General features: G+C 47.9%; 2 protein-coding genes across 3 annotated transcripts in view; one reads left to right on the top strand and one right to left on the bottom strand.

Moving 5' to 3' along the window:
- The window catches only part of LOC135401119 (glutamate receptor ionotropic, kainate 2-like), a 161247-nt gene that overhangs the window by 45501 nt on the left and 90209 nt on the right, over positions 1-25537 (bottom strand). For both annotated transcript variants that reach the window (XR_010424722.1, XM_064633316.1), the window contains exons 3-4: positions 21014-21277; positions 20464-20645 (exon numbers count right to left, since the gene is read on the bottom strand). Coding sequence is in view for 1 of the 2 variants with exons in the window: in XM_064633316.1 (XP_064489386.1) it covers positions 20464-20645; positions 21014-21277 (446 nt within the window). In the remaining variant the exon portion in view is untranslated. The remainder of the gene's footprint in view (positions 1-20463; positions 20646-21013; positions 21278-25537) is intronic.
- Positions 1386-2531, top strand: LOC135399727 (uncharacterized). The gene has a single exon (XM_064631465.1). The coding sequence runs from the start codon at positions 1386-1388 to the stop codon at positions 2529-2531; it is 1146 nt and encodes a 381-aa protein (XP_064487535.1).

Raw genomic sequence — 25537 nt, 5'->3', positions numbered from 1 at the left:
ATGAACGCCACTTACGCTTGCTACTTTTCTGCTCTTACTTGGTCGCCAAGTCAATACACCGGCGTGCATTTTGCGAGCTGCGGATATATGCATCAAGATATATAATTCGCAGCTTCCTACTCGTTGTATTCTTACGATATTCTAAGACTCAATCGCGGAGTGAACGCCTTCCTGCATTTATGCTGCTTTGTACCTTGTGCTTTGTACCGATTTGTATGGTTCCGTAATTGTTACTCTCATTGCCCAAACTTTTGTTCCCAGGATCCCACATGCAGGTTCACATATACCGTCACCAGCGCAATGCAGTACCTCACAAACTCGTCCCAGAGCGCCTCCAACGCTGATAACGCAGTAATGTAGTGTCTCCTGCGTTACTGTACACTCATATTCCTCAAGGTTGTGTGCGTTTTATGTAATACTGTATTGCCATTTGCGCTCGCCTCTGCAACACGAATGTGGAATAAATTTTTTTCTGCTGCAATTCTCCATTTCGTTGGGTCTGTTCAGCTTAGCAAACATAGGTCAGTTGTTTTGACTCGCTGGCTTCCTCGCACTTTTATGCATTGCTTCTCACTTAGAAGATAGTTCTTTTTTCCACATACCTATGGTAAAGCGATCATGGTTCCTCCTCACATCAGAATCGCACTTGTGCACAATGTGTCACCTCTAGCTATACTTCTGTTTTTGTAATATACATATGTTCAAGATCTCCTTTTCTGCGGGTTCATTTTGGTACCTTGGTGTGTTCTGTAAATGTCTGTCCATATCCCACGCACGGGGTGTTTGTTTTTATTCGCATCACACCAGCGCTCATTTGACAGGTGGGTTACGTTAATTTTCGCAAATTAACCCATCCGTAGTTACAAACATCTCCGACATTTCCTGACGCATGTGTCTGTAACTTGTGGTGACCCAGTTTGGGGGACACATGGGGAACCGTCCCGTGACCTCATCTCCCCCAGGCGATCCCTCGACACAGGAACTTTCCACTGGCCAGTTTGGCCGCGTGGGCCGATTTGGCGCATGGAAGTAGGTCAGTGGAAGGTGTCGCGGGAGGGGACCCTGGGGAGGAAGAGGTCACTCGTGCTTGGGACTTGGAAAGGAGCAGACATTGCAGGAATAAAGTCAGAATGTAAGTTTGTTCCAAACCTGTGTCAGAGTCATTCTTGGTTGGCGATAGGGAACGTACCGGTTATTTAGACCACAACCCGGTGGGGAAGGCTACTTGCAGGAGCAAATCCCACATCTGGCGCCCAACGTAGGCCTACGTTCCTTTGTCGTCAATTGAGAGTGGTTCTGAGCGCTCTACATTTTGGGGCCCTGTTAGGATTTTGGGGGAACACGGGTGTTAGGCGCCTCGTGGCATGGTAGTGCATACGCGATCCATGGAAAATCAGTCCGGGTCAGCAACAAACGGGGACACTATTAACCCCGGCGAGGCAGGAGCACGTGGCGGCAACGGCGATGCCGGAACCAACACGGGGGCAGGTGTGCTTCCACCTCTCCCCACTCCACAAGCGGTTGATACCGCTAGCTTATTGCTGCAAGTGACAAATATTGTCGCTTCATTGACCCAGCAGTTGAATGCGGCGCAGACTAGCCCGCATTCTACTTTTCCCCCGCGGCTCCACCCGAGTATGACAATTCCGACGTACTCGGGATACTCTGATAGAAAGTCGGTAGCCGACTTTCTATTGGAGATGGAGACCTATCAGGTTGCATCTAGAGCGTCCGACGAGGTAGTGCTACGGCAGGTCTTGCCCGTAGCTCTAGTGGGGGACGCCGCTCGATGGCGAAGGCTGCAGAAGCCTTTCACCTCGATGGCGGACTTCCGGCAGCGTTTTCGGGAGGAATTTTTGCCACCCGACTACGCAATGCGTGTGCGCGAAGAGTTAGCTTTTCGCACACAGCACGCCGACGAGAGTCTCATTGAATTTGTGCGCGCAATTCAGGAGCTCTACGATAGGGCCGACCCGACGGCCACAGATCAGGATAAGGTTTCGCGTGCTATACGGCAGAGCCATCCTAGCTTCCGTCCGTATCTACGGGGGCGAAATTTCGAGAATCTTGATGCGCTTGCACGAGAGGCTCGTGTGATTCAGGCTGATTTATTGTCTGAATTGCGGTACCAACCTCCACCGCGCCCGGAACTATCAGTTGAGCCGGGTTGCGCTTGGGCGGGTGTGAAGGACTCCGTTCCACGGGGAAGGGAAGCGACGTCCTTGGTTGCGGACGCGGGAAGCCGGTCGGACGTCATCGTCCCGCCGCGCTCCCTGGATCCTTTCTCCTTTGAACAGAGGCGCCGTGCGGGGTTTGGCGAAAACTCACGCGGCGGTCCGAGGAGTGGAACATCCACTGCTCGGAGGGTTCAGGATAGGCAGAACCAGGTAGAGAGGGACCCCAGTAGCAGAATGCCACAGGCGGACCGCGGGCGGGCGCAGCCCAGATGCTATGGCTGTAATCAACCAGGGCATTACAAGCGTGACTGTCCTGTGCGTCGGGGAAATTTCCGCTCGGCGCAGGGAAACTAGTTACGCCGGCGGCGGCAGTTGGGGTTAGCCCTAATCCGTCGTCGGCAGTCAGAGAGAGCTCGGGGCGTGTGTTTCATACCTCGCCGCAGTCTTTTGCCGAGGATGGATCAGTTTTCGCCCCAATAGCTTGTAGAGTTCAGGAGTCTGCTCCTGTGTTCGGTCCGTACATAGGCGTAACAATAGCTGGGAAAGAGTACATTGGCCTGGTGGATACCGGTGCCACGCTCTCGCTAGTCGGAGACGCCGTGTACGCGCACTGTCGTGAACGAAATGTCCGCGTCAGGAAGGTTGATATCCCATTGCGGTTAGCATCGGGAATGTCCAGTGCTACAGGCGCAGTGAGACTTACAATGCGCTTTAGCGGGGGACGGTGCAGACAACGGTTCATTTACCTGTCAGGGCTGTCAATCCCAGTTATTTTGGGACGAGATTTCATTGTCCGAGAGGGATTGATTCTCGATTTAAAGGCAAACGGATATCGGTGTGGGGGACCGCTAAGCCCACTGATTCCTTTCGCCTCTCCTTCACCGACTGGCCGTTTAACCAGTCGTGTGGATACCCACTCGTCAGAAACTAAGCTTGTGCAAACGGTGGGGAGAATACCACAGGATATCGAGCGAGTGGTAGCGTCTTTCGGGGGCAGAGGAGTTGAGCGCGCCAGGCTTTTGGACGCTTTACTACCCTTTTCCGAAATGTTTACGGAGCACCCAGGAACAACCGATGTTCTAGAACATCGGATTGATACTGGTACTGCGAGGCCCTGGCGGTGTAACCCCAGGCCCCTCAGCGCGCGTAAGAGGGATCTCCTTGACGCAGCGCTGGATGAGATGATTGCGACAGGCGCGGTTAGGCGGTCGCAGAGCCCCTGGGCTTTCCCGGTGGTGCTGGCACCTAAAAAAGATGGGACGGCAAGGCTGTGTGTGGATTATCGCCAGTTAAATGCCGTGACGGTCAGAGATGCTTATCCTTTTCCGTCCATCGAGTCGATCATGTACGCGTTGGGGAATGCCAGCGTGTTCACGATTTTGGACTGTAGCAGGGGCTTTCTGCAGATTCCTGTAGGGGAGGAGGATATCCAAAAGACGGCATTCACGTGTCACAGAGGCTTGTTTGAATTTACGAGACTCCCTTTTGGATTGTCCAACTCGCCCGCTAGTTTCCAGAGGCTAATGGACGTCGTGCTAGATGACGCGAAGTTCAATTATGCCATGGCTTACATGGACGACGTAGTGGTATTTTCTAAGTCGTTCGATGAGCATCTCGTTCACTTGGGCAATGTGCTAAGTCGGATGAGGGACGCGGGGTTGACCATTAATCCCGGCAAAGTTCAGCTTGCATCCCCCAAGGTGGATCTCCTTGGTTTTGTAGTTGATCTTGGTACGCTAAGTCCGAATGAGGATAAATTGAGGGCCATACTCGAGTATCCTCGTCCGCATGACGTCAAGAGCCTTCAGAGGTTCCTAGGAATGGTTGGCTTCTATCGCCAGTTCATCCCGCATTGCGCGTCCTTAGCAAAACCACTGTACGAGCTACTGCGGAAAAATTCCCAGTGGGCTTGGGGGCCTAGGCAGGAGGAGGCGTTTCGCTCCTTATCACAAGCTATAGCGGATACAGCTAAATTGTGGTTGCCAGATCTTAACAAGCCGTTCGTTATGCAAACTGATGCAAGCGATTACGGGCTTGGTGCAGTGTTGCTACAGGAACACGACGGTGGTCTATGCCCGGTCGGGTTCGCTAGTCGCACACTGTCGCCGGCGGAGATGAACTATTCCGTTACGGAGAAGGAGTGCTTGGCGGTAATGTTTGGCTTGAAAAAGTTCGACATGTATTTGGATGGGACAACTTTTACCATTCAGACCGACCACCAAGCACTCTCTTGGCTGCAGCGGTTGAAGAAACCGTCAGGCAGATTAGCACGCTGGGCGTTAGCACTTCAGGGCTATTCCTACCATGTAGAATACCTGAAAGGAAACGCGAACAAAGTGGCAGACGCTTTGTCCCGTGCGCCACTGGGTTACAGCTGTGAATTACAGCAGGAACCTCAGTGTCAGGGCAGGTCATCGACCGGTTGTGTGGGTGACTTGGACCTGGTTAGAGCCGCTAGACGCGGGAGGTCCTCTCTCCCAGCGGAAGAGAGAGGAGGGGAGATTGGGTGCGCATGCGATTACGCTAATCTCCCGGAAGGCGTGGAACGGCAGACCGAGGAGGGGGATCTCGTGGCCGCGATTGGTTTGAATCGGGCAGGTAACTCCTTGTCTTGTGGCACGATCGTAAGCAGGGAAGAGCTCTTAGAGGCACAGAAGTCGGACGGTTTATGTCAGCGGGTGTCGGAAAAGCTGGCGGATAATAGCGCAGCTGACACCGGTAACGCTGGCAGGGATGACGACGGGTGCCTCGACTCATATCTCTTGAGTGAGGATGGGCTTTTGCTGCGATATGTGCCCGGGTTAGACGAGGAGGACGAGAGTGTTTCCCCCTTCAAGGTCGTAGTTCCCAGGAAATTGCGAAGGGTGTTTATGCGTTATTTCCATGACTCAGCCCTTGCGGGTCACGGCAGTGGCAGCAAGACTTTTCATAAGTTATGCCGCGTCGCGACCTGGCCGGGGATGAGGCAGGATGTTATGCGCTTTACCCGGAGCTGCCCCGTGTGCCAGAAAGCAAAACCAAGGGGTGGTAAACCCCCGGGGTTCATGCAGCCAGTAGTCAGTAGCTACCCCTGGCACATAGTAGCGTGTGACGTAATGGGTCCATTTCCCAGAAGTCCACGGGGGAATCAGTACCTGTTGGTGGTTACTGACCACTTTTCCAAGTGGGTGGAGTTATTCCCGCTTAGGAAGCTGGTGTCGGAGCGGATATGGGACCGGCTGATGGAGACTTTTTCCCGGTTCGGTTTTCCGGCACAGTTGATCACTGACAACGCCAGTTATTTCACTGGCCGAGTCTTTGTCGACTCTTGTGCTGCACTTGGTATTCAGCACAAGAGAACGACGCCGTATCATCCCCAGGCGAACATTACTGAAAGAGTGAATCGCAACCTTAAGCATATGTTGGTAGCTCTAACCGACAGGCACAAGGATTGGGATGTGCGTCTTACTGAGTTGGGATTTGCAACCAGGACGACAGTAAACAGGTCAACGGGGTTTTCCCCGGCATACCTTAACTTTGGGAAGGAGGTTGCTTTCCCATTGGAGAACGGACTGAGACAGTGCACGGAGCCGATTGCTCGGAATCTGTCGAGGTACGCGAGCGAGCTGCGTAGTCGGCTCTCGGATGCGGTGAATTCCGCAAGAGAGAGCTTGGACGCCGCCCGCTCGGAACAAGCGCGTCAGTACGATAAGGGGCACCGTCCTCTGTCATATGAAGTAGGGGATTTGGTCTTGAAGCGCACACACCCGCTGAGCAACGCTGCTATGGGTTTCGCAGCGTCACTGGCGCAGCGCTGGGAGGGACCTTTTCGGGTGATTTCCCGATTATCTCGCTTGTCGTACCGACTCCGTCGTGTGAACACGGCGGAGGAGACAGGGACCGTTCACGTTGGCGACTTAAAACGCTATCATGAACGCGACCACGCGGCGGACGAGGGGGACGAGTCTATCCGCCCACCTAATCAGCTGCAGGGTGACCAGGGCGGCTTTAGCCCAAGGCAACGTGGTAGGGCGGCATGCCCTACCCGCGGCGGAACACGGGCTGTAGGTCAGCGTTCTCGCGCGTACAATTTGCGCGCGCGATAACATTTCCGTGTCTCCGCACGTTCTGTCTTTTCAGGACCCCCAACCCCAGGCATGCCACTCCGAACGCGGTCGTCAGAGACCGTTCGGCAACGAGGAGCACCCGTCTCCCGAGAAGAGGCTCGAGGACTGCGCCCTCGGCCGGACCCACCCCGCGGGCGACTCCCAGTCACCATTCCGTAGCCACCTGGACCGTGCAGGTCGGGGAGGAGCCAGTGTGCTTCGTGTCATCGAGGAGGTGGCGCGACCAGCCGCGTCCCCTCCGTGGCGGTGCTTCGGAGACCGTGGCAGCCACCTTCCGGGGCCATCTCCTGTCCGACCGGCACCCCTCGGAGCCCCCGGCCGTCTACACGGAGGAGGAGACGGCTCGTCTCTGTGGGACCTGCGGTGGGTTGGTGATCCACCGCACAACCCACGAGCTGGGTGACCGTCACCGGACCGCGTTGGCCACCCGAACACCGGCAGTCCCGGACGCTCCACCTGCGCTCTCCGCCGAGGACGCTGTCGCCGCAGCCCTGCGGATCCTTCGGGAGTTCCGGCCGGAGCTTCTGCTGGAGGCCGGGTCACCGCTGCGCGGCACAGCCACCGCCGGGGACCTTCCCACCGCTGGCGTCACCCTCAACCCGGTGCCCCCCAGCGACCAGGCCCCGAAGTCGACCGCGGCGTTCGACCAGGAACTGATGGACTTTCTAGGTTCGAACCCCCCGTCGGGGCCTTAGGTGGGGGGGAGTGTGGTGACCCAGTTTGGGGGACACATGGGGAACCGTCCCGTGACCTCATCTCCCCCAGGCGATCCCTCGACACAGGAACTTTCCACTGGCCAGTTTGGCCGCGTGGGCCGATTTGGCGCATGGAAGTAGGTCAGTGGAAGGTGTCGCGGGAGGGGACCCTGGGGAGGAAGAGGTCACTCGTGCTTGGGACTTGGAAAGGAGCAGACATTGCAGGAATAAAGTCAGAATGTAAGTTTGTTCCAAACCTGTGTCAGAGTCATTCTTGGTTGGCGATAGGGAACGTACCGGTTATTTAGACCACAACCCGGTGGGGAAGGCTACTTGCAGGAGCAAATCCCACAAACTATGGACCGATTAATTAGCAAAAATTCACATAACCCACCTGCCAAATGAGCGCTAATCTGTTGCGAATAAAAATGAACATCCTGTATAAAAAGCCGCGCGTTGGCGTACCCTTTACGGGCAGGTGCTGGATTGAAGGCCGTAACCTCTAATTAGTGGGTTTCCTTGTACCTTTTATAAAAGGGGTCGCTCAGAGGGTACCTGGTAGCTTCTGAAATAGAGGGTAAAATATTGCGATTTTTTACCCTTTACTAAAGGGTACGGAGTTAAGAGTGTAGCGCCGCGAAGCAACTGTGGCTACGAGCGGCGTACAGAATGGGAGAGGACAGTAGGAAGGAGTGGGGGAGTGAGGGGTTAGCATGCGCCCTGGGCCGACCCGAAAAGGAACCGACATTCACCAGCAGAAAGTCTACTGGAAAACCCAAGGAAAACCTCAGACAGCACTGAGGGTGATAGGATTCGAACCCACCACCTCCCAGTCTTCAGCACGACCTTGGTTACCACTAACGAGTGGATGCTGCTACCCACACGGCCACGCCGCCGGAGTTTCATTCTTAAGCCGACGCAATATTATAAAGCTATTCATAGAACGTTTTATCAACTTGGACCGGTGTCTCCTGAATGGATGTTTTCATATTGTAGCTTTGTAACACCCTTCACTCGTCTAGCTGATCACTTCTGCTAGCCTGTGAGTTGTCTTGGAACGCTGTGAGCAATATTCGAGGTGCATGTCACGCGAGTTCAATCCAGCTTCATCTTGCCACTAATGCAGAAACGTGCACAAATGAAAAAAAAAAAGAAAAAAAAAAAGAAAGAAAATGGGGCGGACTCAGTCATGTGAGAGCCCTAGTGTATTTTTACATGAAAACGTGACGATCTGTGGTTGCTTTGCTCCTTTGCGGGATTTTAGTGAAAGAAATATAAGTCTTTGCTCATTTAGTCATTCCAATCATTAGTCATTTATTTCTAGGGGGTAAGAGCTCGCTGAGCGCGCCGGCAGTCGAATTTGTCTCCGCCGCTAACCTTCTTCGGCGCTCCCGTAGCTCTCTCGATCGCTCGGTGCTGGACTTTGGGGGCTTTTTGGGTTCCTCTAGAGCCTCCCTTTCTTCTGACTGCCGTTTCCTTCAATTCAGATCATATTTTAGCTTCATATATGCCTACATTCGGGCAAAATTTTGATATTTCAAATTAGCAAATTTCTAAAATTTTGGTTATTGTTGTTGAAGACGATATCGCTTAAGGTCCAAGTTGAACATCTCAAGCGCTTTCTAACGGCACCTCGATCGGAGTCCTAGCTTCACGCGTTCGCGAGACCGACTGCCCGCAAGGTACTAGTACCCTTATATTCCCGTCTCTCTCGCACGCGCCTGCCACACGCAGAGATTGCGTCAGTCGCCGCAATGATCTCGTTAGCTAGAATCTTACACATGTAAGCTATCTGGATTTATCCGGTTGGTTGCTATCGGTTTATTACTCACCGAGTTATCCCGTCATGAAATTCGGCATAATTTCGTTGCATCGTAAATTTTGACCTGGCTACCAAACCGAACTACAGACGTATTCACGTCAAAAAAGAAAGAAAAGAAATGAAAAAATTGAATCACGTTTCATTGCGCCGGGAGGAGGAACAAGTAGCAATGGAATAACTGTCACATGGTATATGCACGCGACTAGTCATGCATGTTCTAGAACAGTACCATCAGGCTGCAATTAATAGGATATGTTGTGGTGAAGAACGAAGCATCACGATAGTATACAAGAACTATTCGTATTATAGAGGAATTTTCTTTTACCAGTCAATCAACCAATTAGTGGTACATGACTCATGCATATACAGTCAAGTTTTCGTTCTTTTTTTCCTTTAGTGTCATGAGTTTTTGGTTTGTTTTGTTTTTGTATGTGCGTATGCGCGTCGTATATTTAAGAAGTCTTTCGTAAATATATTTTGTCGCAGCATTGGACGCTGAAGAGTTCAGGCGTAGCCACACGGAGCGGAATTCATCTTCGAAGAATCTTGTTCTGCGAAGGACCTTCTGAGCAATATGTAGGTTTCTGTGTTCACAAAGATTCGTCCAGTTGCTGCCTTATGAGACCTGAATAAGGTTGTAGCCGACAGCTGCCGGCGATATTAAGACCATGTCTTCTGTTCACAGTACAGTAAATTTTTTGCTCCTTTTTCTTCGCTTAGGGATGAAATCATCACGGTTTACGCTGATCGATCCCGGACAAGGGAAGTGTGAGATTAGCACTTGCGCATAACTCATTTTCACCAGCGCATGTTGTAACACATTTGTGAACAGGAAGCACATGTTCCTTAATATCAGGTGCTTGATACGGATGCGCGGCGACGCGCCAGTACCACCACAACGAAACATGCGCTCAGCAAGGCACTGCGACGATGTCGATGTCGTTGAGGGAATTCTACCAGGCAACAGATGTATGGCGTTGTTTTGCTTTGATACGTATAGCAAGTCTCAAAACCTCTTGTCTTTGAGGTGTGTTCATGTTGCTTTTATTGTTTTCTTGTCGTACCCAATGACTTTTTCGGAGTGCCTTTCCTCAATAGACGAGTTCAGAAAATCCCAGAATGCTCAGCTTCGCTTTGAACAGTGGGAGTTTGCTAACACGAAAGAAACGCGTGGCCTCCAAACTGTTCCGATTACTTCCCTAGCGGTCCATTGTCCACGACGTGTGAAGGTCAGCGAAACCGAAATGTGAAGGATTATCCTTCGTTCCCCCGCTCAGCAAGCGCCCAGGGTGCAATGCGTGCGCAAACAGCACTGGGATTTTCTGAACACGTCTATTAGCAACATGCCGAAATACTTCAGGTGCACTTGAATAACGCCATTCAATAGTGGATAAGTGATGCAGCATGGTTGGCAGTGACTGTCAGGGTCTTATTGTCCCCTTATTCTCTTGTCTCTGTGTTGAACTCCTCCCAGTATGTACCAACAAGCCGAAAACGTGTGCTTCCTTGATGCAACATATATTGGGAGAAATGCATCTCAATACACCTGTGCTCTCAAGCTCACTTGTACGAATGTTAGCAGGGTGCATAAATTCACAAAAGAAGAAAGAAAGGTTAGTAGCATGGCCTGCTTCTATAAGGTCGCAGACACGCGTATGTGCCAAATTTCGATTGTATGTTTGTTCCTGTGTACGATGCAAACATTTAAGAATATATCTGTATTGCTGTACACTTCACACCCTAATCCGTCTTAATTAAAGCGAAACTTCACTCTTAACATGTACTGTAGGGGACACAGTTGTCTAAAATCAGCATTCCGTGGTTTATCTCATCTCAAATATCCAGGTGTTGCAAGACTATTTCTTTCGAGTAATAAGCTTCGTGCTGCACCATGATCCACCTTCAAATACAATCTTGGCACAACGCATTCAAGCGCAACCAAGGTAATATGGGATGGCGAAGTACTGACAGGCCATTTTAGCTAACCGTGTCCCCAACAGCACCTTCTGCAATTATGCTTCTTCTGACGTATGCTACCAATTACAGCAATGCTATCATCACGTCAACCATCTCTCAGTTGCGCCTCAATGTCGCCTTTACCGTTCAGTGGCGTTGCCGCTTGCGACAAGTTGAGTCTCCAAATTGTCGTCATTGTGGTGACTTGGGGGACCTGATACGCATGCTTCTCCATTGAGCTTACTACCAACCTCTTAGGACCACACTTACAGCGTCTCTAAATCAGCTAGACTCCAGCGCTCTGCCCTAAGAACACTACTAAGGTTCCGGGACAATGGTCTTCGGTGATCCTGTCGGCTAGACCCTCTTTCAAAAGGACTTCGTTCCTCACTGTACGGCTCATCATTTTCACCACATTACAGCGAGGAGTGGAGTTGAGAGTCCCCTGTGGCGACGAAACACTCTGCCCATCATCATCATCAAAAATGAAGTGTTTTGTTTCTCTCTCCCTCTTTCATGCGTCACTCCAAAGTAACAGGGTTTACTACTAGTCAGTGCCGGCAGAAATGGAGCACGAAAAGTGCTCCCTTTGTGAGCAATAACTTCGACGAAGCAATCTAGGCAGAGTTTTCAAAGCATACAGGGACGACGCCCGCATGCGGTCTCGGAGGAGAGAAACGTTTTGCACACAGTGGTCCTTCTATATTGATTTTCCGCTTCCACGGTGAAGAAACGATGTTCCGAGTCCGTGCTTTGATACGCGCGTCACATAACGGGCCTCGCGCAAAAGTAAAGTTAGAGAAACGTGGAATACATCGAATAGAAACGTATACGGACAATGTCGCCTACACGACAATCTTTCTGTTGCAGAAGAGTAAGTTCATCTGAACGGTGGACGAACGGCGAAATTGCTGAGCCGTGAAAGAGACCAGATTCCACTATAGGGAGTTTTCACCTACGTCACATTGTGACGTGGCAGTGACGTGCATGCTCGTAAGCTCCTCCCACTGGTGGTCACTTTTCGCGCCAGCGGCATTGAAAGATGACAAACTGCGCTATTTTTCAATGCAACCACCATAGTTTTCATAACAGAAAATGTGAGAACGACAATGACGAATTGGCTTCAGGGTAAACAAAGGGTACGGACGCGACCGGATTTTAAGACACTATTCAAGGCTTCGTTTTCGATCACATGCTGGATAATCTCGGCAGCTGCGCCGAAAAAGTGACCACCACCATGGTCACTTACACCCTATATGAAGAAGACGAGTTCGCAAACGACAAGGAAAAGATGTTGCGTTTCATCTTGCATTTTCGTTAGAGTTAACAGGATACAATATAATGAGGTGTTAGAGGAAAGGGACACCAGCGATGTCAAACGACTGTCTTCAGCAAAATGGATATCGTTCCAGTTTACGACGTCTTCAGTCACCTTTAGTCCCGAATTTCTAGAAACAGTTTTACGGACACTACCTCTTCTTGCAGTCCTCCTGTGGAACAAACTAGCGCTGTGGGAAACATTCGAGACGGCTAATATATAAATATATATAATGTATAACATAATATATATATAATAAGTTACAATCCTGCACGCAGTGCAACTTTCACACTTCAGGAGAGAAGAGTTAATTTGGCGCTAAGGAGACATATCTCCGTTCAAAATTTGTTTACGCTCATAAAATTGCTGGGTATACCCTGTTTCTTTTTCTTTTTCATAGTGTGATATTCCTTTCAGCGCGGTAATGTTCCGAACGCACTGGCATTAATATAGGGTTTGTTCTTTCAGCTGCACACTGACATTTTTTTAAAGTTTCGAGACCATCATAGATACCGTTTTTGCAGGTGGGTTAGACGGCCAAGCTGATATTTTCTTGAATGAACATCACACTAATAGACGAATAATTATTCAAACCGCATTAATTAATTATCTGAGTAGGGGCTTTCCAGTGAAAGTGGGATAGCAGTATGGGAGACGATCCTCGTTAAAAACCATTCTATTAAAAGAAAAAAAAAACCTGAAACGAGCACGTACGTTAAAATATCTGTCGCGCGCCGATGCGCTTCCGTGGTTTCGTATGGTGGTGCACGAGAACTAGCTTTGCGTTAGTTAAAAATCGAAAGATTGGTGTTAATCATGAACCGGCTCCGAAGTTCGGTTCCCTGTCGTCGACCGAATAATTCTACCACCCTGGTACTGAAAACGGAATATGCTTTCAACGCCCACCTCTCGCATATACGGTGAGGACAACGACGACTCGTGTCACGCGCATTCTCATTTTGCCATTAAACGATTGCCACCATTATGTAGCAGGGCTCAGTCCCCCTTGAACCTCTATAGAACATAGAATCTATTTATAGAATCTATAGAACATAACCGGTGACGGGTCTTCCGTATCGAGACCACTCGGTTTTATAAACCAGTGAAAGCGTTTGAAAAGTAAATATTGCTCAGAAGCGAAAGAAGGTCATATACTGAATCAGAAAATATAATAATTATAAAATTGTGTGGTATAGAACCCTTTTATGTGCACTTCAGCAATACCATCTGAAGCACTTCTAGCGCAGGAGGAACACGGCAATTATAAGCCTATATAACGGATTCGAAAGTTGCCATCTTGCAAAAGGCAGAGTCGTTGGGTTGGGTTATTTTAGCTCACTTTAGTGAGGTTAGGTCAGTTTGAGACTGACAGATTGGCCTCCCGGCCACGCACTAGGTGGCGCGGGCACGCGACTCTGCCGCCGGTTGGATCCCTGGAAACCTCAGTAAACATGGCGGATCATAAAGAAACCGGCGATAAAATTTAATTTTTATACGTTTCACACAATATACGACGCTCATTCTTGTTTAATTTCATACCTTATTTGTTCCTGTTTGAAGTCAAAACAGATCTTCTTTATATTAATCTTCCATCGTTAAAAAAACCGAGTGGTCCCGATACGGAACTACATCCCCGGCGAGTCATTTCCTGTACTCTTGCTGCGTCTCCGTCCCCCAACGCTGCTGTGATATGGCCATCGACGCCCCAGCTCGACTAGATGACGCGACAGACAAGACGACGAAGGACCTGACCAGACGACCCCCAGCCCCGTGGATAAAGGACGCCCAGGACAGCAGCGTACAGTGGGGGTCACGCGCGGCAAGCGGACCACATATAGGCACCGGACTATACTGCGTGCAGCACAGCGTCACCTCATCCTTCTTCGTCCACGGTCGTCCACATCGCCCACTGACATCCACATCCACGCCCGCGACCTGACATCCTCGCTCATCCGCATTCACCATCGTGTGATTCACATCAGTGATGGCCAGTAGTTAACTACATGTAGTTAAACTACTAGTTAAACTACCTGATTGTAGTTAAAAAGTAGTTATCAACTACTTGCAGAAATGTAGTGGCAACTACTAGTTAAACTACTGTTTCGAGTAGTTAACTACAGTAGTTAGGTTACTACAGGCGGCAACTACTCCCGATTTAGCCGCAAGCTTTACGGCACGATTGTGCTTCCGACTTTTACCTTGAGCTACTTGTTTGATGAGAACGGAGGTCCAGAGCAATTGTGCCGTGCATGTGCACTAAATCTTCATTTTATCACTGCTTGTGATTGATATTTAGGTGTCCAAGAACACTACAGAATGGGATTGGTGTTGATGGACAACGTTAAGTAGTTATAGATGTAGTTAAAATACATTGCAGTAGTTAAAAGAAGTAGTTTTAACTACTTCCACTGAAAGGTAGTTGAACTACTAGTTAAACTACTCCATCGCGAAGTAGTTAGTAGTTATAGTTAAACTACTGTAGAAGCAGTTAGTGGCCATCACTGATTCACATTCATCATCATTCGTCTACGACTGTGATTGCGAGTGATTGTAATTGCGAAACAAAATGAGTGAATACACTGCGCGCGAAATGTGGGAGAAGACAGAAGCGAGGAGGAATACGCTAGCAAGCGCATATAGGGGTTCAATGTGCGATCACGTAAGGACAATGACCACCTTCCTCTGATTCATTCCTCCAGGGGACGCCTATGTGCCCCATTATTTTTCGATGCCTTTTTGTCAAATTCGGCGCAATTCAAACGGTACGAATGGGTACAAATAACGCAAGTGGCTTTCGTTTTCTTTTCTTCTTTTTACAATCAATAAATCAATAAAAGGAGAAGAGGGAGTGCGATATTCTGATTAAGCGAATTGGATTATATTGACCTGCAAAGAAAAAACCTATTGAGTTTGTGGTTCCACGAACGTAGAGCTGGCTGCTCTATAGATTGTGGTTCCGTTTGTAAGTGTTTTCAATTGTACGTTTGTACGCCGCGTCCCACAACAACATGTGTTTATACTGAATGGCATTACATTGTTGTGCTTTTCTCTTGTTACATTAATTACAATAGGTAATCCCTGTTGAAAAATTCTATAGAAAGTCTCATAGAAACCTGGCATTCTCATAGAATTCCTTATAACTAAGTATATGTTCCTTCCAAATTTTCCCACAAAAGACGCAATTTTCGACACATGTTCTTACAGGCGCTTCAGTATGAAAATATCCTCAGAGAAAATCGAGACTTTAGTACGTACTTTCTGTGAGAAAAGTGTCTAGCTCCTACAGATGATCTTACAGAGTACAAATTTCCTACAAATGCATTTTCCTACAAATATTATTCATAAGAGAAATTTTGAAACGCTTTCTCAGACTGATGAGAAAACAGTTCTGCTTATGATAACCATTCTGATGGGATGCAATTTCACATACGTATTCTCACCGGCACATCAATGGGAAAATATCCTGAGAGGTCTGGCCTTGTGGTTTCTATGAGAAAACGGCGTGATTCATGCAGGACGGAAATTCTCATGAACCTTCCTTCTGTCTTCAGAGAAAGTTTGAATGATGCTTCCCTAGCGCATGAACATGAAGCAAAAGTCGACGGGTCGCACAGAGTGATATCTCGTCCGTGTTGCAAAATAGTTCGTGCGATTTCGAATGCTTGTGAACAATGCCTCAATGCAGAAGTGCCATTCTAGAACCCTACTGTCCTTCCTACTTGAAGCTTTTGCTCTTCCAAACCGTTCTGATATGGCATCGTACATTTGCGGAAGCATTTCTACCAACCGCCAGCAGATTAGTCAACCTTTGAAACGTGGAAGAACGTGGACAACGCCGCAGATCGCAAGCAATTCTCGCCTCACCTTGAGGAGTTTCGTCGTTTTCGAGGCATGTAATACGTATGCATGGGGTATATAATTGTCCGTGCTATGCATTCCCATTCTTCATGCGCCTTTTCCTCTGTTCGCAGGCATTCTGAGTGCTGATCAGAAGTAGAATGCAGTGCGAGCGTCTGTGTTTTGCGCAAACGGTATATGTTATATATTTCGATGCCTTCCTCGCACTGACATATTGTTGAAATCGTGCTTTATTTATGTGCTGTTTCTTGCAGGTTAATTCGTACAAGGCGGCAGGCAACTGTGATAAAGTATTTGATCCGAGGTAGGGCTGATAACCCATTCTCGTCTCGCCAAAGATGGACCCTGCTTTTACGCAAGAAAGGCAATCTGGACGGGAAATACCGAGTTCCCAAGTGTACGAAACACCGAAGGGCATGGTCGCCGAGGAGAGAGAGAGAGAGAGAAATACATGATGACGATGATATGGGGATGACTTCCGCTCATTGAGCGGTCGCCGAGGAGCAGGACACTTCCGGTATTGCAAAGACGTGTACCACGAGTTGAACGCTTTGTTGATTACGGCAGCGTGCGTTGGTGATGAACGGATGCGTTTTCGAAGGTATGGAAGTATGGAATCAAGTTATTTGTTGCCGCTGGTTTATTGTTTTATGTGATGTCTCGTGTCTTACGTTGCTCTACAGATTAGGAGTGAGTGAGTAAATGATTTCAATGAAGAGTAGAATATATATCTGCTTACTCCATGTCACTTTTTTCTTCTGGTATAAGTAGAACAGATGTTGTGAGAATTGTTCAATGATCTTTCTAAGGAAATCCTCGCTATCTCATAGCAAATATTATGAGCTTTACTATGAGATTGCGGGTATTTCCTACACAAAAATCCTTTAATAATTCTCACAGAATCTGTCCTATCAGAAGCTCTTAGGAATTCTTATAAGAAGTGCTAATTGAAGTTTGTAAGAATTCCTGTAAGAACGGGTAGCAGAAAACCTGCTGCATTGTGTTCCATTTCCACATTAAAATTCCTTCAACATTTGTGTAACAAACATTTCGTGTGATTTTCTGTAGTATCTTTCAATAAGGTATTGTATATTGTTGACTGATTAGATGGGTCACAAAATGGAATGGAACCGTGGTAAAGTGAATTATAGTGAATACCATAGATATTTGATCGAGTCATAGGTATCGAAAACCGGTATTCATTATTATATATTCCGTTCCACATTATCATCTCACCACTGTTTCATTCCATTCCAGTCTTATCCAATGTATGTAATTGCACGAAGCGTGAGCAGTAGTCCATTAACGAGGTTTCACAACAGTGTGCTTGTACCGCACCTGCACTTAAGCCTCTTATTGGGAGAACATAAATTCAGCGCCTCGCTCCTAAGTGACATGGACCGGCCTTTGTTCTAGGCTCTTAGAGGCGTGCACGCAAAGCTATGCGTGCTCCACAACAGATGGCCAGGGTCTCTGTCGGAACTCCCGGTGAAGCTTAATGCGCTGCAGGAAGTGTACAAGCCGACGTTCCATGTGAATCTATATCTGTTTTGCCATTCTTGGTTATGCTTAATATAACTTCTCCACATATATGTATCTTGAAAGTTTTGCTTAGTAGACCTACTTCGATCAATGCACTATATGCACGAGTGTATTCATATGTACGCGAATGTGCACGGTTTAGAACTGCACGTTTGCAACTTCAGAGATCGCTGAACCGTCTTGATAGCCGACCCTTTGACGTCGTGAAAGTGCTGGGCGAATGACCTGCGATTCATCGTCAGGGTGCACAGTGCGCACTCATCACCTTCGTTAAGAGCATAGCAGAGCTCTCGTCTTTTTAGATGTTTTTTTTTTCTTTCTTTACTAGACCTGGAGTATCTTGTCCCCCAGTGAGCGGGCTCACATCTCCAATTTTTTCCCCCTCCTATCATCATCATCTATATTCACATGGACGTACGTTAAGAGGTAAAAGATCGGAACGGCAAGGTATGAATGAGATGCATCCAACAGACGTAAAGGTATAAATGAAAAATGCGTTCTTATTCAGCGTCTACTCAATTAAGAAGCGTTACTGGAAGTTCACAGATTTACAATTTACATTGTAACCTTCCCGCAACAATTTTTAATGAAGTAGTTTAAAAGCTTAATAAACGCCCCTTTTTAAGATTTAAGATTAGGCGAGACTTCGGTGGAAGTTTACGGTGAACTAAAGCATTACCAATTTATTATAACTGAAGGCGATTGTTAGATATGCAGTTCTAGCATCATAAACAGCGGTACAATAATAGAGACAAAGTTTCGGTGGAAGCTCCGCCTTCCTGATGAACAAAGAGAACCACGAGTCTCATAGTCTCAATCAGTTTTCATGGAATCAACCACACTCTACCAGAGTCTCATAATCTGACGCAGACAAGTTTTGAGCCTAAGAGTGTTTTGTGGGTTTTGCTGTTCGACTGTTTGCGCGTTGGGTGTTTGTGTGTTCCGTGAGAACCCCGTGTGTATTTGCAATTGTTTTCTGTCGGAATCACCACCCCTACTAATCATCATCATCGCCATAATCGTCCTCGTCATTGGCACCGTCATTCCAGGAGTTTTCCACCAGAATAACTGGTGCAAGCGATGTGGAGTTGCAGGCCTCCCACTATTGAAGCCAAGATCTCCATATTATTTTTCTTAAAATCAATCAATCAATCTCGTAGTGTCAATCAGAGTTAGCGTCCGTCCTGGCCACGCCACGGTCGGGGGTTCGTTTCAATGACCCTGGAACCCGACCGTGATTTGGTATTCTCCCTCGTGGCTGTCTGAACCCCCCTTTCTTAACGTTATATGCATGTGATGTATTTGCACTACATTATTTTTATTATTATTACACTATGTTGCTTCCTTCAAAGTATGAATAAATGAAAATTCGCGGAACAGGTTTGTGAGTACTAATTTACGCCATGAGTAAGAACAATTCTACCTTTCACGCCGTAAAGCAACTATGGGTGCTTATCCCATGGGGAGTGACAGCTGTACGCATTTAAGCAACTTAGGTATCTAATCAAGAATTGTTGCGGACCTTGTAATTATGCAAGCCGTGGACAACGTTTCAAATGAGTTCCTTCTACCTTTTTGCGCTCTCAAAAGCCATTGCCGGACAGCACCTGGTACAACCATCATTTTTGTAATTTTTGCGCAAGCGCCGGTCTCCCGCTTTTTCTCCTCCCGCATTTCAAGCGTGCGCACTCAAGGACTCTATACATTGCCTCCACACAAGAGATCAAGAGAAACGCCAGCATGCATTGTCAGGAGGACCAAAATAGTGTCACTTTCAGCGAGTGACACTTGCAGTTAGCGTCATTCGTGTGCTGTCACTCGACATCTTTTAGTGACACTCGGCAGAAAGTGCACTAACGATTTTGCGAGTTCCCCAAACTCACTTCACTTCTTTTCGGCTGACTGAGTGCGTATAGCCTCGACTGCAGGCTTTGTGGCACAGGTAAAATATTGAGAAGAAGTGAGGGACCCCGACATCGCAATATCGCAAGCGCTCTACGAAAACGATACAAAAAAAGAAGCTGTCAAACCAAAGATCCACAACATAATGTCAGCCGCTTCAAAGGAACGATGTGCTTTGCTTATCGTGTTTTTTTTTTTGGAGCAGCTATCGTAAAGGCCTTCCAATCTGTTAAATCCCTGTCCGCCGAAACGTTTCTTATCAGCCAAGGCAAGCAAACAATAACAACAACTTTATTGTGAGATGATGAACGGGAAGCTTCATCGCCAGGGGCGATTCTCTACCCAATTGCTGGTGGTAATGCGCTGAATAAAATAATGAGCCCCTTCACAGTAATGATCGAAGTCCTATGGTATCCAGAAAGGCGAAGAAAGCTTTGAGGGCAGAGCGTTGGTGGGCTGGATGTGGCCAGGGACCAAGAAGGCGCGCAATAAAGAAACAAACAAATGGGAGATGGCGCACCGCGAGAGGGAAAAGCCCCTCTCCACTTGCGCTACCGAGGCCCAAAAGTGCGTTAAAGAAATGCTATCGTATTTAGAGCCTTCTAATCTGCTAAATCTCCCTGTTCAGCGAGGGCGTTCGCGGAAACGTTTTCTTCTCAGCCGAGGCGGCGCGATAAAGAAACAAACGAGGGGGAGAGTACGCAATGTGAGAGTGAAGAGCCCTTCTCCGTCTTCAACCAGCGTGACCCGACGCGGCTGCACTGAATCTCCAGAAGTGCGGTAAAGAAATGATATCGCATTCAAAACAATATGTCTTTCAACGTGCCAAAACATTCCATACACCCCATGCATCCCTGTGCCCAAAGCACCCCGTGGTACGCATCCTGGGGAGACGCTCCGAAGCCCTTCTGACGAGGGTTTTACTGACATTCCGTTCACATCATCTTCACCGCTATTCCTGTGAAATCAGATCTGCTAGCTCTCTTTTGTGCCGTTGCGTGACAGCTGGCAAATTCCCGCTGAACCAAAGAATGATAAGTAAAAAAAATATATATATATATATATATTTTTTTTTTAGCAGACTTACCTTCGAAAAGAATGCGCTGAGGTCTTCGTGCGGTAGATTGAGAATAATCCGCTGTTCGCGCTTTCCACGTAGCAGCTTGAAAACATTCTCGAGACTGTTTTCCTGTTCACAGCATAGGATGAGATTAGCTTTGGCTGGAGGATGAAGTGAGTACTTCAATACGTCCTTGTGGTAAACAAATCCTACAAAACGTAACAAACGAATATAATGAACAAATTTCATTCACAAGCACACCTCATCCAATACACAGTGAATAAAAATTGCTGAAGTGGTTGGACACTTGGCTTGACACAAAATTGTGGCCGACACCAAATACACACATTGTACGGTTCGCTGGAGAAATGGGCAGAAAATAATTATTACGATGTATAATGCTATTGGTGAGCTGAAACCTACTTGAGCACACTGGACGTAAGCCCGTCCGATTCCGTCATTAGCCATCCGTGTAAATCTACTTCAACTGCCTACTAGTTTGCGAATTTGCGCGTGCCACAAAAAACGCGCTGCATGACCTTACTTCACGTTCCACATAGGAATACTCATCACTTACTTGTATCACTGCTGTAGATAATAGTGAACGACTGCCACTCCAGCAGCTGCGCAAGGTCTAGGTAAGCCTTGCTGATGTCCTCGGGATGAGGGTAGAAAGTCAGCGTGTACGATCGAGGCCTAAGTGGGCTCTCTTCGATTCCACTCCAACGCGTCCTTAGGAATGGGATGTTAAAAGAACCGCATGCCCCTTCAATCAGGCCACTGAAGCCAGGAGACTGGAAGCCGAACATTGCACGAACTCCCTTCTCCACGAGGTGGCACACTGCAAGGCAAGGTGGAGAGGGCGTTACTGTAACTGTGAACTTTCTATTATTTTCCTTAAAAATTATGTATCTTGTTGCGTAAGTTAGTAGCGTAGCGTAGTTGCGTAGTTATACTATTGTATAGCGTAAGTATTGTATCGGTCGAACGTAAGGTTGGTCGACTTATAAAGTGAGCGGACAATAGCGGGTACAAAGCTCTCGGAGACCTAATAAAGATAGCAATAAAAAAGCGATGTTGTAGAGCTTATGAGGTGTGTAGCTGTAGCTGAAGTGTGTGAGCTTGTGACGAGAAAAGCCTAAGCGTTGACGACAAGCAGAACTGACGACACAAGACAGCTCCCCCCCCCCCCCCCAAGCCAACCAATAAATTCTGTAAGTGTAGAACCGCAATTGCACACACAGACACGGTGGACAGCTGAGGAGGAAAGGAAAAAAAAAACAGGCTCTATGCAGAGGGAATTGAGAAGAAAAGGAATGCTAAGCAATATGGAATGAGGGATAGCTTTCATAGAAGGGAAAAAGGATGCTTCAGAGGATGGATTGTCACTGTTGTCACTAAAATAGAATGTCCAGACGACCGAATGGCCAATGCCTCCCTCTGGTAATAACCAGTTGTCTCCTACCAAATAGGGTCAATATTTTTTCTTACGTTGTCCGAGATACTTTGTTAGGTTGGACGAGCAGCTTAGACGCGCACATAAAAAAAATATGTCGCAATAGAGAACCCGTTTAGGAATAAGAAACAACTGTTTTTGCCAGACAGCCGATAACGATGTAAAGAATTCCTAGGGAAGTCGTCTGGACTTTCTGCTAGTGGAGCGCTGCGACGATCCATTGCAGGAGTTGCGCTCTTCTCTATTACTTCGCATGCCCTTGGTGTGTTGTCCGTTTTTCCCTTTCCTCCTCAGTTTCCCACCGCAGTTATTAGTGTAATTTTGATTATCTGTTTTCCGAATTATTTCCTAGTTTGAGTTGCCTTCCGTAGTCGTTTTTCTCTCGATGTTCACGCAGAGTACTTTTCCATCCTTTTTTTAAATTCCGCGTTAGCACCGCGAAACTACTGTGGCTATGAGCGGCGTACAGACGAGGACAGATGGAGAGAGGACAGCAGGAAGGAGTGGGGCACAGAGGGGTTAGTACGCGCCCTGAGCAGACTTCAGGGTGAACTGTGCCACCATTCGTCTGGAAAGTCAGCCGGAAAGCCCAGGGAAAACCTCAGACAGCACAACCGGTGGTAGGATTCGAACCCACCACCTCCCAGTATCGGCGTGGAAGGCGATCATCCTAACCGCTATGCCACGCGAGCTGGTAATACTAAGTTTTAGTATAACGTACGCTGTCGCCTTTGCGTACGTAAGGGATAGCGTTGGCGGTTCTGCGCACACGCAAAACATAAAAGCACGTTTTAGTATAACGTACGCCGTCGGCTTTGCGTACGCAAGGAATAGCGTGATGGTTCTGCGCAGCGCGCGAAGCTCTGCTTGTGTCTTGCGCGTGCGCAGAACTACCAACGCTATCCCTTACGTACGCAAAGTCGATAGCGTAACGATATACTAAAACTCACTATTTTTTTCATCCCGGAGCTGGTCCATCACCCTGCGCTTGTGCTATTTTATGCCATCATCTCCATTCCATGGAATACGTGTGGTGTATTCCGAAGTATAATAACCTTCATTTAGTCAGTCTTCTACGTTAATACACTGCATTTGCACATAACTTGATAAACGTCTGTGCCCGAAAGCCATTTGCGTACCTATAGCGTCATTCAGTGTGCCGTAAGCTGCGGAGGATTCCCAGGGCAAGCGAACGAGAGGGCGCCACAAAAATCTAGGGGATGTTTGCACGTTCGGTAGTGCTCTACATTTGGCAACGCATACAGCCTTATTCTAATGTACCGCTGCTCGTAAACCACATCCGCTCCAATTTATAGGGCCTGATAACACGAGATCCACCCGTGATTACGAGACCCCAACGCATATAAAGGAGGAAAACAGCTCGATCGCTAGCCGCTGAGGAAATGGAGAGACCTCTAGCTATAAAATGTCCCCTTTGGAAAACGTTGTTTATCCTCCACATGTGACCACGAGCTCTGTTGGCAGCCATTTGACGAAGAGAATGACGCTTACTTATTCTTTCCGGCTACAGAGGAACATCTTGAACATTCGAAACACTAGGGTGTCGCGACGGTTTATTTCGCGTTTCAATTTTTTTTTTTTTTTATCCTACTAAAACACAGTCCTCCCTTCTTGTGCACTGCATTTGAAACCAATATCGTGTCGACAAAAAGAAGGCAACAGAAAATATCGAGACTAGTTCATAAACATTTACAGCGCCAAATATTTGGGTCTCACGGGTGGGAAGGAGACGATAGGAAAGCTTTTGGCTACTTCCGCTTTGCGAACGGGCCCATAAACCAGAAGTAACCAGCAAAGCCTACGAACTTTTTGTTTTTCTAAGTGATCTCCAGTAGCCGGCTCTCGCAATGAGCGCCTCTTTCCCCACTTTTTTCCTTCTCTCTTTCAATTCAACTCAACTGGCGTGGGCGTGACAGAAACAAGCTGTGTGGTTAGGAACATTATGTGTGTATACTAGGGAAGCAGCGCGTTCGAGGGATTACCGTTGAACAGCTCGATACTTGGAACAGAATCTACGCATTGCTCCTTCAAGTGAGTTAAAATGCAGCCTCGCTATAACAATGTGACATAAAATAGCGGAACAGGTGGTATAAAAATGTAATGTTCGCCATGTAACACGTCAAAGTACATTGATATTCGCCGAAGATAAAATAAATGGCGCAAGACCATTTCTAACTGCCTACTCCGATAGTCACACAACATGGCTCGTCGCACGGAAGTTTCCTTCAGCATGATCCACTAGGAGCGCTGCACCCTGGACCGCAGTAGGGTGCCTGAATAGTATAGACGATTTGCGCCTTTACGTCCTCGAACGGGTCTTCTCGGGACGTCATCTGTTCGTAAACTGAAAGTCGTCTATAGACCACCTGAACCACTACGTCATCGATTACGTTTCGTCGCCGCGCAAAACATACTGGTGGGCATTATCAGCATGATCAGCATATCAGCAAAATATAACCTCCAACCGGTCTTCTGGTGACGTCATATGTTCGTAAACTGAAAGTCGTCTATAGGCCACCTGAGCCACTACGTCATCGATTACGTCTCGTCGCCGCGCAAAACATACTGGTGGGCGTTATCAGCATGATCGGCCTATCAGCCAACGCATTTTTCCCTTCTTGCCCACTACAACAGTAAAATAACCTCCAACCGGTCTTCTGGTGACGTCATATGTTTGTAAGCTGAAAGTCGTCAGAAGACGCCCTGAGTCACTACGTCATCGATTACGTTTCGCCGCCGCGCAAAACATACTTGTGGGCATTATCAGCATGATCAGCATATCAGCAAAATATAACCTCCAACCGGTCTTCTGGTGACGTCATATGTTCGTAAACTGAAAGTCGTCGATAGGCCACCTGAGCCATTACGTCATCGATTACGTTTCGTCGCCGCGCAAAACATACTGGTGGGCGTTATCAGCATGATCGGCCTATCAGCCAACGCATTTTTTTCCCTTCTTGCCCACAAAACAGTAAAGTAACCTCCAACCGGTCTTCTGGTGACGTCATATGTTTGTAAACTGAAAGTCGCCAGAAGACGCCCTGAGCCACTACGTCATCGATTACGTTTCGCCGCCGCGCAAAACATGCTGGTGGGCACTATCAGCTTGATCAGCCTATCAGCCGACGCATTTTTCCTGCTTCTTGTCCACCACAGAAAAATCTAGCCTGGAACCAGTCTTCCCGTGACGTCACATGTTTGTAAACAGAGGGTCGTCTATTCGCGACTCCAGCGAACTATAGGTGGCGCACGCCGGACCTGGACTCGAGGGTTGCCACTTCCACCGCTAGGTGGCTACGGCTTCGCTGGAGTCGCGAATAGCTCCCCCTTTTTAGGGTGGAGTCACCCTTTGCAGAAGCGAACGCCGCAAAACCGCCATTTTGACGCCCTCCCCCATCATGCATGTATGCTGTGTTCCGATTTTACCCACTTTTTCAAATCTCCTCTGCTATGTACTCGTCAACTCCAAAATGTAGTGTGTAGCGTATAGCTACACTTTTGGCACTAACCCGATCAAAGCGCGCATGATGATTACGATTGTGAAATCATAACTTTTGCCAGAACACGTACCTCATGGAACATTTTTTTCTTTCTATATCCATCCATCTATATCATGGGACATTC

Source organism: Ornithodoros turicata, chromosome 7 (genome assembly GCF_037126465.1).
Source record: "Ornithodoros turicata isolate Travis chromosome 7, ASM3712646v1, whole genome shotgun sequence".
Lineage (NCBI taxonomy): Eukaryota > Metazoa > Arthropoda > Arachnida > Ixodida > Argasidae > Ornithodoros > Ornithodoros turicata.
This window is presented reverse-complemented; position numbering and strand designations above follow the sequence as displayed.